At 54.5% G+C, this 11,720-nt stretch overlaps 5 protein-coding genes across 8 annotated transcripts; 2 read left to right on the top strand and 3 right to left on the bottom strand.

Moving 5' to 3' along the window:
* Nucleotides 1-556: 556 nt before the first annotated feature.
* On the bottom strand, nucleotides 557-1,008 carry ABB37_01410 (putative mitochondrial hypothetical protein; the record flags this gene model as incomplete). Of its 2 annotated transcripts, none has more annotated exons than XM_015797892.1 (1): nucleotides 557-1,008. In XM_015797892.1, the coding sequence occupies exon 1, from the start codon at nucleotides 899-901 to the stop codon at nucleotides 557-559; it is 345 nt and encodes a 114-aa protein (XP_015663412.1). In that variant the 5' UTR covers nucleotides 902-1,008. The 2 variants fall into 2 exon arrangements, with proteins under 2 accessions (XP_015663412.1, XP_015663413.1); XM_015797893.1 differs by having other exon boundaries at nucleotides 557-994.
* Nucleotides 1,009-2,581: 1,573 nt separating this feature from the next.
* On the top strand, nucleotides 2,582-3,844 carry ABB37_01409 (Cyc2-like cyclin putativecyclin; the record flags this gene model as incomplete). The annotated part of the gene is made up of 1 exon (XM_015797891.1): nucleotides 2,582-3,844. The coding sequence occupies one exon, from the start codon at nucleotides 2,582-2,584 to the stop codon at nucleotides 3,842-3,844; it is 1,263 nt and encodes a 420-aa protein (XP_015663411.1).
* Nucleotides 3,845-5,128: 1,284 nt separating this feature from the next.
* ABB37_01408 (Cyc2-like cyclin putativecyclin) lies at nucleotides 5,129-6,391 on the top strand (the record flags this gene model as incomplete). The annotated part of the gene is made up of 1 exon (XM_015797890.1): nucleotides 5,129-6,391. The coding sequence occupies one exon, from the start codon at nucleotides 5,129-5,131 to the stop codon at nucleotides 6,389-6,391; it is 1,263 nt and encodes a 420-aa protein (XP_015663410.1).
* A 1,302-nt stretch (nucleotides 6,392-7,693) lies between these two features.
* Nucleotides 7,694-9,287, bottom strand: ABB37_01407 (putative mitochondrial Dihydrolipoamide dehydrogenase; the record flags this gene model as incomplete). Of its 2 annotated transcripts, none has more annotated exons than XM_015797888.1 (1): nucleotides 7,694-9,287. In XM_015797888.1, exon 1 carries the CDS (start codon nucleotides 9,122-9,124, stop codon nucleotides 7,694-7,696), a length of 1,431 nt encoding a protein of 476 aa, XP_015663408.1. In that variant the 5' UTR covers nucleotides 9,125-9,287. The 2 variants fall into 2 exon arrangements, with proteins under 2 accessions (XP_015663408.1, XP_015663409.1); XM_015797889.1 differs by having other exon boundaries at nucleotides 7,694-9,248.
* A 351-nt stretch (nucleotides 9,288-9,638) lies between these two features.
* Nucleotides 9,639-11,122, bottom strand: ABB37_01406 (putative mitochondrial chaperone protein DNAj; the record flags this gene model as incomplete). 2 transcript variants are annotated; one of them, XM_015797886.1, is made up of 1 exon in its annotated part: nucleotides 9,639-11,122. In XM_015797886.1, exon 1 carries the CDS (start codon nucleotides 10,851-10,853, stop codon nucleotides 9,639-9,641), a length of 1,215 nt encoding a protein of 404 aa, XP_015663406.1. In that variant the 5' UTR covers nucleotides 10,854-11,122. The 2 variants fall into 2 exon arrangements, with proteins under 2 accessions (XP_015663406.1, XP_015663407.1); XM_015797887.1 differs by having other exon boundaries at nucleotides 9,639-11,069.
* Nucleotides 11,123-11,720: the final 598 nt, after the last annotated feature.

Below are 11,720 nucleotides of genomic sequence, written 5' to 3'. Positions count from 1 at the left end.
GTAAAGGAGGTCATCGCAAGTCTTTGCGTGGCATTAACTATCGTCAGCGAGAGCGTCCATACACGGTGTCAGTTTCCGTGGAACAGCAAACAAACACTTACAGTTCGGCGCGGCAATAAGCAACTTTACAAAGAAAAAGAGAGAGAGCACCACTTCATAAAAGAACCGGCATTTTGAGCGCCTACAGTGGCACAACGCTGCAGACTTAGAAAAAAGAAACGATCGTTGCCTTCCCCCTGCTGCGTGGAACGGAATACGAGGAGGAACAGAACGAGCAAAACAAAGCGATATATGTTCTACACCCATCTTGCCATTCAGCGTGGGTCTCAAAGACACGATTGCACTCCCACTAGGCAGCTGTTTCCGCTTGAGAGCAGGCAGCTGTGCTCGAGAAATGAAGTACGGCACGCAGTGCTCTTCAGCAACACAAAAAGTTAGCTGCGCCTGCAACGTGTTGTGGTACGCACGTACGCCGAATAGCAGGTCGGAGAGGAGACAGCTCCGCAAATGCATAGGCGCAATCAAACCCAAAAAAAAGCTCTCTTCCTCTCCCAGTTTACTTGGCACGCGGTCCACCCTTCTCCCACGACGGTTGTGGAAGGTCCCCCTCTCTAAAGTTCTTTACCTGCTCCACTGACCACTGGCGGGCCTGCACCTTCTGAACCTCCAGCGTGGTCTGCGCATCTTCTTTCTTCTCTTTAATCTGTCGCGCGGTCTGCTTGATACCGGCGCCCAGATCCACCCCGAAAAAGACCATGATGAAGAAGAGCATCGTCACACCTGACCACGGGATCATTCGAATGCTACGGACGACGATGCTCTCGGTGTGGTCGTCCCGCTTCAGGATCTCGCGCTCCCAGCGCTGAATGCGCAGGAAATCTTGAAGCATTCGAAACCCCATTTTCTTTTTTGAGACGGAGCTGCTACGTGGATGAATGTAAGAGCCAACCGAACAGAAATCTGTTACAATGGTGTTTTGTTTTATTGGCTAACTTTTGTGGAGAAGCTCCAAAGAAGAAGAAAAAAGAGCGGCAAAAAGGGCCAAGAAAGACGAAGAGAGAGGAAGCGAAGAGCACAACGAAGTTGATCAGCAGCAAAGGTTCCTTCCTCTTGAAGAGCGCAGTGTTACAAACGAGAAAGAGTCGCACAGAGCTGCAACTCGGTTTTACCTCAAAAGAAAAACGAAGATCACACGCAGCGTGCCTCACCCCCTTTCTTTGTTGCCCCACGAGGCAGTCTTTTCATTTTTTTTCCGCGAATTCAGGAGAATCGACGCCAAAAGCGTCCCTCTCCTGTAGACCACCAGCACTGTCAGCCTTTCCCGCTAAAGCCCACAGGCAGCAGCACAAAGACAGCCTGCGCACATCTGCATAAGACGTGCGACCGCCTTGACGTCGCGCTGCAGTGGAGCGCCTCGATGACCCTCTTCTGTTTTAACGTTGGAATCCCTCTTCGTTTTCAACGGGAATCAAAGTGATAAATACAGAGAACAGACAAGAAATTTATACAAGGAAAAAAGAAATCCATCGACATCTTTTTCTTGCCCGTTCTCCTTGAGCTCGCGCTGATTTGTTGCCGCCGCAGCGTTGACAGAAGTGCAGAATCGGCTAATTGATCAGGAGAAGGAAGACGCCGCCTGCTTATTGTGCGAAATCCACAACGACCTCCACAGGGCCCACCTTTGAGACACAAATGTAGCAAGAAAGCATCGCGCCACGCAGACAACCCGTCCGCTTCCCCATACATGCACAGCTGTCTCTGCGTGATTTGCGCCGAGCACGTACACCCCCAGCACAGCGCTGCGCACGCGCAACGTTAGCGCCAAACGATTACCCCACAGATAAATCAAAGAGTGAAGGGCCTAGGATCATTCTATATATACGGTGTGACGGAAAACAATAAATGTATATATCGGGAAACAGAGCATCGCCGCAAAACAATGTTGAGTTCAGCGGGCTGACATGCAACTAGGCACGTGAGAGCAACATTACTTGACGACAAACCATGAATGCGCACCGAGCACATCGAGCTTTCATATAGTTTTTTTAGCTTATGGAGGGTAGGGGGAAAACGACGAAGTCGGAGTCGCATACAAGGGAAAACGTGGATCGACTGCGTCCAAAAGTCACAGGCATGACTGCAACTGCACAGCTTGCCACTCGCAAGAACATGGTGGTTCATATAACTCCTCCCGTTGCATACGCCTGCGCTTTTCAAACTCTGCCACCTTGCCGCTGCATCCAAACTCCGCCCATTTAAAAGGAAAGCATCTACTGGTGTATTAGTGAAGAAAACAAAGTAAGCAAGCAAAGAAAAGATAAAAAGTGACCAAGCCAACATTAACATACACAACAGAAGGAATCCTCTACAAAAACTCTAAGTGCGACCACGACGGCGTCACGTGCTAACGACCATGCACCCATACCGCGGAATCCGTTTCCCTTTCCTCTTCGCATTTTCTGTCATTTAGATCCACCCCTTTCGTAGACAACGGAGGGCTGACAGAAATCAGAAGGAGCGAGCCGCGCCGTACCTCCCTTGGGTTCTTCGTTTTGCCTCCCTCCATCCCACAGTCGCAGTGATGTCCGCCCTCCGCGAAGTGTCTAATCTTGCCAACAACAATGGCGTAGACCTGAAGCAGCGCCAGCAGGCGAGCCGGCTGGACCCCAACAGCAACGGCTTCGCCGGCGCATCCTTTGCGCAGCAGGACAGCCTGCACCGCATGTCGCAGCCGCAGCCGCTGTCGCAGCGCTTCTCCAGTGCGAGCGCGCACTCGATGAGCGGCCTCGTGGCGCGCAGCGTTGGTGACTCGCAGGCGCACGCGCGGCGCACGAGTGCGGTGGCGGGCCGCGCGCTGTCGAGCCCACGCGTGGATGCGCGCCACGCCCACGTGCCGACGTACTGCGCGGACTTGATCGGCGACATCACGGACATGTTTGTGGAGCGGGAGCGGCAGGCCGTGGCGCGCTTCAACGAGGGCAACGCCGGGCACGGCACGACGGACGCGAGCGTGCTGTACGCCTACTACGCGTCGCCGCAGTACCTGCAGCACCAGCCGGAGATCAACGAGAAGATGCGGATGATCCTGATCGACTGGCTGATCGACGTGCACCTGAAGTTCAAGCTGCACGCGGAGACGATGTACTTGGCGGTGAACCTGATCGACCGCTACCTGTCGTGCGCGAGCACGAAGACGGACCGCACGACGTGTGTGCCGCGTGCGCAGCTGCAGCTCGTGGGCGTGAGCGCGATGCTGTTGGCTGCGAAGTACGAGGAGATCTGGCCGCCGGAGGTGAAGGAGTGCGTGCACATCAGCGCGAACACGTACACGCGCGAGGAGATCATCAAGATGGAGCGCGGCATCTGCACTGCGCTGTCGTTCCGGCTGACGGTGCCGACGCCGTTCCCGTTTGCGTCGCGTGCGTGGACGGTGCTGGAGGGGGACGACTTCCTCGGCGTGGGTGCGGATGAGGAGCAGCGCCGCCAGCACTTCGCGATTGTGCGGCACGCGACGAGCTTCTTCATGGAGCACGCGCTGCTGGACTACAAGTCGCTGCAGTTCACGCCGTCGCAGGTGGCGCACGCGTCGGTGTTCCTTGCGCTTGTGACGCTGCGGACGAAGCTGGAGCTGCCCAAGCCCCCTGCGACGCCTGTGTGGACGGACACGCTGCGGCACTACACGAAGGCGGAGCTGTCGGAGTTCCGCGGGTGTGCGGAGGCGATCCTCGCGTACGTTGCGTACGTGCCGACGACGAAGTACCAGGCGGTGCGCCGCAAGTACAACAGCAGCCGCTACATGGAGATCTCGAAGATGCTGATGCCGGATGAGCTGCCGATGCAGTGAAGGAGGAGGTGACTGTACAAGTCCGAGAAACGGAGGCGGTGACGCGCTACTCGTGCAAGACGAAAAAAAGGCGCGTAGAAGCGCGAAGAAAAGAAAAAAAAAAGAGGTGAAGGTTCTAAGGGATCATACACAGAAGAAAAATTGCCGACGGACTACTGTAGTTACAACGCAAAGAACGGAAAGTTTCTTCGTAAAGCGGAAAAGACAGTGTTTAAAACAGTTATCGTGGCGGTATCTGAAGTGAATCGAAGGAGAGAGGTCTATTTTGGGGGGAATAATCACAAGATAGCGAATCTGAAACACAAAATTCTAGGTGTGTGGGACCAGGTGCACTGTTGGGAAGCGGAAAACGGGGGTGAATCTAAGGAAGACAGGGTTAAACAACAATAAAAACAAATTTATTACTCCGCTTCAATATCAGCAAAATGTTTGTGCCGCGAGGACGCCAACAACACAAAAAGTCGAAGGTATTGGATTGGTTATCATTTAGCATGTAGCGCAGACATTTGCAGGTGAGTGATGGCAGAATAGGTAAAAAATAGGGTGGAAGAGAAGAGGGGAAAAGGGGGCAAATGAGCATGACATAGCACACTACGATGTGTGGTTGCAAACAGCATTCCTTTTCCCATCGTACAGAAGTGCAACGAAAAAGATCTGTTTCGTGCATCAAGCTACACGAACGCCCTCCCTCTTCTCGTTGCAGCACCAAACCGATGGGCAGAAACCGTACATCACCCGTCTGTGACGCGCGTGCTCACGAATTCGCTCACTACGCGTCGATCGTCTCATGTGTCAGCAAATGAAGCCACGTCGATGAAAAAAGAATTTCTCGAGGCTTTCCTCGTGACAACACAAGAAATGGAGTGCACTGTATATATACTTTTTGACATTAGCAAAAACAAAAAGAAAGACGAAGCTTCTCTTTTGACGGGATCGGTTAACAGAGATAAGATTGAGGATACAGAACGACGTACACTGCTGCTACCAAACTCCAACATGAAAGAACGTGCCAGAGAGAAGAGCAACAACGGAGCGAAAAGTAAAACGCAGAAGTAATACCGGTCATGGTGTATTATTACTTTTGTATTACCGCGAAGGAGCCATAAATCACCTCGGCTGCACCCATACCGCGGAATCCGTTTCCCTTTCCTCTTCGCATTTTCTGTCATTTAGATCCACCCCTTTCGTAGACAACGGAGGGCTGACAGAAATCAGAAGGAGCGAGCCGCGCCGTACCTCCCTTGGGTTCTTCGTTTTGCCTCCCTCCATCCCACAGTCGCAGTGATGTCCGCCCTCCGCGAAGTGTCTAATCTTGCCAACAACAATGGCGTAGACCTGAAGCAGCGCCAGCAGGCGAGCCGGCTGGACCCCAACAGCAACGGCTTCGCCGGCGCATCCTTTGCGCAGCAGGACAGCCTGCACCGCATGTCGCAGCCGCAGCCGCTGTCGCAGCGCTTCTCCAGTGCGAGCGCGCACTCGATGAGCGGCCTCGTGGCGCGCAGCGTTGGTGACTCGCAGGCGCACGCGCGGCGCACGAGTGCGGTGGCGGGCCGCGCGCTGTCGAGCCCACGCGTGGATGCGCGCCACGCCCACGTGCCGACGTACTGCGCGGACTTGATCGGCGACATCACGGACATGTTTGTGGAGCGGGAGCGGCAGGCCGTGGCGCGCTTCAACGAGGGCAACGCCGGGCACGGCACGACGGACGCGAGCGTGCTGTACGCCTACTACGCGTCGCCGCAGTACCTGCAGCACCAGCCGGAGATCAACGAGAAGATGCGGATGATCCTGATCGACTGGCTGATCGACGTGCACCTGAAGTTCAAGCTGCACGCGGAGACGATGTACTTGGCGGTGAACCTGATCGACCGCTACCTGTCGTGCGCGAGCACGAAGACGGACCGCACGACGTGTGTGCCGCGTGCGCAGCTGCAGCTCGTGGGCGTGAGCGCGATGCTGTTGGCTGCGAAGTACGAGGAGATCTGGCCGCCGGAGGTGAAGGAGTGCGTGCACATCAGCGCGAACACGTACACGCGCGAGGAGATCATCAAGATGGAGCGCGGCATCTGCACTGCGCTGTCGTTCCGGCTGACGGTGCCGACGCCGTTCCCGTTTGCGTCGCGTGCGTGGACGGTGCTGGAGGGGGACGACTTCCTCGGCGTGGGTGCGGATGAGGAGCAGCGCCGCCAGCACTTCGCGATTGTGCGGCACGCGACGAGCTTCTTCATGGAGCACGCGCTGCTGGACTACAAGTCGCTGCAGTTCACGCCGTCGCAGGTGGCGCACGCGTCGGTGTTCCTTGCGCTTGTGACGCTGCGGACGAAGCTGGAGCTGCCCAAGCCCCCTGCGACGCCTGTGTGGACGGACACGCTGCGGCACTACACGAAGGCGGAGCTGTCGGAGTTCCGCGGGTGTGCGGAGGCGATCCTCGCGTACGTTGCGTACGTGCCGACGACGAAGTACCAGGCGGTGCGCCGCAAGTACAACAGCAGCCGCTACATGGAGATCTCGAAGATGCTGATGCCGGATGAGCTGCCGATGCAGTGAAGGAGGAGGTGCGTGTTCTGGATTTCGAACGGAAAGAAAATGTCTTACGGTAAACACGCCGCGAAGAAAAAAAAGAATAGTGAACCAACAGTTTAGCGTCCCAAGCATCAATAAATTGGTGCAAAACACAATGGTGTGAAGCGGATCTAGAGGAAAAAAGGGAGAGAATAACAGTATCCAACCACTCTAAATTATTATTACAATAGTCCACTCAGAGGCAGGAAATAAACGGTCATGAAAAGAGGTGAGCAGAGGCGGCAAAACACCTTTCTCTAAGAAGCGAAAGGGAGAAACAAAACAAAATGAGAGGCTTCGTATATGACCCGAAACAAAAAAGAAATGATCTAAGTGTCTGTGGACGACTACAAACAAAAGCACCACCGTTTCTTTTCCGATAAAACAGGCAGAGGTGAATATCCAGACTGGAGTATCTAATGTGAAGCAATGCGCATGAAGTCTGCAGTGGTTTTCGTTGGTGTGTGCGTGTGTCTACAAAACTCTTGTTATCATCATCATTATCGATTGAATGGGAGCATGCCCGGAAGTTTGATATGCGAGTCAGGCGTTGCCCGATGTTAGAAAAGCAAACAGGAACAGATCCGAGAAGAGAGAAAAGGGCATTTTTTTTTAATAGATTTGCACACACAGAGAATGTTCCTCGTTATCAAGGTCCTCTTCGCTCGTTTTCTATTGTTCCTGTTTGAGACAAACGGAGAGGAAAAATGCTTCTTATTGTGCTCACAGGACAGCACAATTGCGCCGACGCAGCATCTTATCTTACCAATGTCTCTAGATTTTCTTTTTTTTGAAGCTGGCGTGTGATGTCTCATCGCCAGCTACCGAGAAAGCCTTTAGAATTGTAAATGGCTTTTCTCACTGTTCAGAACTTTTTGGAGCCGCATCTGCTGTCGCCTTCACTACGAATACGAGAAAAAAGGTAAGACAAGAGGTCAGTTTAAAAACAAACAAAAATACGCTTACACACAAAGAACAAAAGAACAAAGCGCGCAACGATAGAGCGTTTGTGTGCCGCATCGACTCCGTACATCTCTTTTGCTGTTGATGTTGTTTTTGGTCTTCCTTTGCACCTCTTAACTGTAAGATACGTGTCTAAAATAGTGGGGGGTAGAAAAGGGCGTCAAACCATCCATGATCTGCGGACGCCTTGCTTTTTCTTTTCTTTTTTGCTCCCTCTTCGCTGTGTGCACTGCTGCATCCTATATGTGCATTTAGGTTAAAGATAATCAAAGGAAAACACGCCCGAAAAGCAAGCGCCGACGACACGGCGCTAGGAATACCACCTTAGAAGTTGATTGTCTGCGAATAGCACGCCATGCATGCCTCTTTCACAGCCTCGGACATGGTCGGGTGGGCATGGCAGGTGCGGCCGATATCCTCGGAGCTGGCACCGTACTCCATGGCGAGCGTGGCCTCCGCAATCAGCTCACCGGCGGTTGTGCACACAATCTGCACGCCAAGGATCCGATCCGTCTTCTTGTCTGTCACGACCTTCACGAAGCCGTCCTCCGTGGCGACCGCCTTGGCGCGAGAGTTCGCGCTGAACGGGAACTTGCCGACCTTGTAGTCGATGCCCTCCTTCTTCACCTGCTCCTCCGTCTTACCGACCTGGGCGACCTCGGGGTTCGTGTAGATGACACTCGGGATCACGTCGTAATTCACGTGGCCCGGCTTGCCGGCGAGCAGCTCCGCACACGCCACGCCCTCATCCTCGGCCTTGTGCGCCAGCATCGGACCCTTGTTCACCACATCGCCGATGGCATACACGTTCGGCACATTCGTCTCGAAGTGGTCGTTGATGCAGACGAAGCCCTTCTCCATCTTGAGGTTGATCGCCTCGGCGTTGAGGCCGGCCGTGTGCGGGCGGCGACCGACGGAGCAGAGCAGCGCGTCCGCCTCCAGCGTCTGCTTCTTGCCGTCCTTCCCCTCCACCTCGATGGTCACGCTGCTACCGTTGTTGGTGCCGCTCACCACCTTCGTGTTCACCATGATCTTCATCTTCTCGTGCTTGACGAGGGCGTCGGTGAGAGCCTTGGACACGTCGGCATCCGCCGTCGCGGCACAACGCGGCGCGAACTCCACCACTGTCACCTCCGAGCCGAGGCGGGCCCACACGCTGCCCAACTCGAGGCCGATAACGCCACCGCCGATGACGATCAACTTCTTCGGGATGTGGTCGAGGTCGAGGGCACCGGTGGAGGACATCACCACCTTCTCATCAAAAGGGAGGAAGGGCAGCGCAGACGGCTCGCTACCGGTCGCGATGATCGTCTTCTTCGACTCAATTGCCTCCTCCTTGCCGTCCAGGCCCTTCATCTTGAGAGAGCTGGCCGAGACGAAGCTGGCTTCGCCCTTGTAGTAGGTGACTTTGTTCTTCTTGAAGAGGTACTCCACGCCGCTCGTCAGCCCCTTCACGGCCTTCGTCTTCTGCACCTGCATCGCTGCTACGTCCATCGTCACCTGCTCGCCGCCGCGAAGGCCATACTTGGCGAAGTTCGCGTGCGCATCGTGGTACATGTGGGTAGCGTAGAGAAGCGCCTTGGACGGGATGCAGCCGACGTTGAGGCACGTGCCGCCGGGGGCTCCGCGCTTGTCGACGCAGGCCGTCTTGAGACCGAGCTGCGCAGCCTTAATGGCCGCCACGTAGCCTCCCGGACCACCGCCGATCACGGTGACGTCGAAAGCCGCCAGGCGAGCTATGTTCGAACGAAACATGCTTGAAGATTCCTTTTTTGTTGTTGTTTGGTGGTTTCGGATAAGTGCCGACGAATGGAGTGAGACTCAACGACTACTAAAACGAAAGAGAGGCTGTTGTGCGTGTGTGTGTGTGTTAAGATCTTTGACGGAGTTCAGCGGAGTTTTTCGTGAAGGTTATACTAGACAAAAAAAAAGAAGAGAAAAGTAGAACCGGTATGTTTACTTGCTGCACGTTCAGAAGTAGCAGAAGGATTGTGTCACTTGCACTTAGAAAAAAAAAACAAAGAATGAGAAAGCAATAAGCGTGCGTTCTTATTCTCTTTTGAATGACGCTGTTTAGTGGAAGTGGCGGAGAAGGGAGCTGAAATCTGTCCGTTATCCTCTACAATAGCACCGCTGAATGTACTCATACGAACTCCACAGACGAAAAGTTTTTTTTTTCCGGTCCTGCGAAATCCTCGAAGTTTGATAGCAAATAGACGGCATCAGCTACAACAATAAGACAAAGAAAACATCTGTCAACATATACACTTCACAGCAGCTTCTCCACGAGCGCCTTCTGCTCCTCTGTGAGTCGCTCCGGAAGGTCATAGCGCAGGCGGATGTACAGGTCGCCGCGCTCCGACGGCACATGCAGCTTTGGCATCCCTTTCCCAGGTGAACGCACCACCGTACCGAACGGCGACGACCCGTCTCGCCGCACCTCCACCTGTTCGACGCCGTCGAGGTGGGTGATGCGGCGATCAAAACCGAGCAGCGCCTCCCTCAGCGTCAAGGTCAGCGACGTATCCAAATCCAGCTGATTGCGGCGACGCGCAAACACAGCGTGGGGGTGGGTGCGGATGTGCACCAGAAGGTCGCCCGGCAGACGATCCGGCGTCTCCTCGGCCTCCATCTCGAACTTCAGCACGTGGTTCTCCTCCGTGCCGGGCTCCAGCTCCAAGGTGAGCGTGGAGCTGCCGTAGACGACCTTCTTGCCCTGGCACACCGGACAGAGTCGTTCCGGCTTCTTGCCGCTGCCTCCGCAGCCCGGACACTGCTGCTGGATGTCCTGAATCATACCAGGGGCGAACTGAATGCGCTGATGTATCATCCCTCTGCCGCCGCACTGATTGCAGGTGACAATGGGGGCTGTGTTGTCCGCGCCGGTGCCCTTGCATCGGGGGCAGAGCTTGTGTTTGTGGATCTGGATGGGTTCCTGTGCACCGGTGAACACCTTCGACAGGTCTACGTTTGTCTCCACCTCCATGTTGGGGCCACGCAGGCCGTCGTCGGTGCGCATGCCAAAGAGCTGCGCGAGGGGGTTCATGCCGCCGCCCGGTTGGTCCTTTGCTCGGTCGATCTGCTCCAGCTGCTCCAACCCCCGCTCACCGCGCATGTCGAAGACCTTGCGCTTCCGCTTGTCGGATAGCACCTCGTAGGCGCGGTTCACCTCGCTGTACTTTGCCTTGTCCTCCTCTGTGCTCGCCACATCGGGGTGGTAGCGGCGCGAGAGGTGACGGAACTCCTGCCGAATTTCCCTCTCCGTCGCCGTCTCACGTTTGCCTTCCAGGTTGAGGATTTTGTAGTAGTCCACCTCTGGCCGGTGTGCCTGCGGAGGCGGGGCTGCCTGCCGTTGGAACCGGTTCCCGCCAAAAAAAGCGTGGGATTCAACTGCCACGCAGAGCAGCAGCAGCAGCAACAGGAGGAGAGAGAAGACGCACACCAGCGCTCTCGTGCGCACGAGTGCACTGGAGAAATGCGGCATTTCTCTTTTTCTTTCTTCTGCCGGCACCACAGGTAGTAGAAGGAGGAAGACAACAGAAACTTTGACAAGAAAAAAAAACGGCTCGCCACTGCTTGTGTATGCGCGTGTGTGTACGGGTCTGTAAACCTCAACTGCTCAAAATTGGGCTGCAGCGTGGAATATCTCTGCTAGAAAGCACTCCGCTACCTCTCTCTCTCTGTCAAGAAAGAGGTTTCTTCCACACAACAACGCAGAGAAATGGACGTGAAACAAGCAGGTGGCGCAAAACTAAGTCAGGACAAGAAAACAGAGAAATAGACAACGCATAGGGTGAGCGCATCCAATGCACAGTGGCCCATTTAACTTTAAAAAGGTCATGACCCCGAGCTCAGCTTCCCGCGATGACTACGCGTATGTGGAACAATATCAGGAACCCTCCCTTCCTCACTCTCTCTCAACGAACCTTCAAAGATACCAGTAGCTCCCATCCCCTGTGTCCGAAACAAAAAAAAGGGTTACCGTGCTTTGAGTACGTCCATATGATTTTCTCTTTCTTTTAAAAGCCACCTATTGCGGTGCGTTTGCCTGCTGCGGGCTCTTCTGTGATACTCGACATCTGCGGGGAGAAAAACAGCAAAAAGATGCTTAAAAAGAAAGAAAATGCCGGTGGAATGATCACCGATACAACAAAGTGGGGCCACATGAAAGAAAGAGCAAAAGAGGGAACAAAGCGAGCTTAAGTATCTCTCTCTCTCTCGTACACCTGCAGAAAAGAAACCAATCCTTGAGCAGCTCCCGTGCACCGTTCCTCTTCTAGGCGTAGAACACGAGTAGCAAAGGCGCCCACACGGCAATCAGGTTCAACTCAGCAGTAAAGACAAACCACAG

This window comes from Leptomonas pyrrhocoris (assembly GCF_001293395.1).
Source record: "Leptomonas pyrrhocoris isolate H10 chromosome Unknown, whole genome shotgun sequence".
Taxonomy (NCBI): Eukaryota; Euglenozoa; class Kinetoplastea; order Trypanosomatida; family Trypanosomatidae; genus Leptomonas; species Leptomonas pyrrhocoris.
Note: the sequence above shows the minus strand (reverse complement) of the source record. Positions and strands in the feature narration are given on the sequence as shown.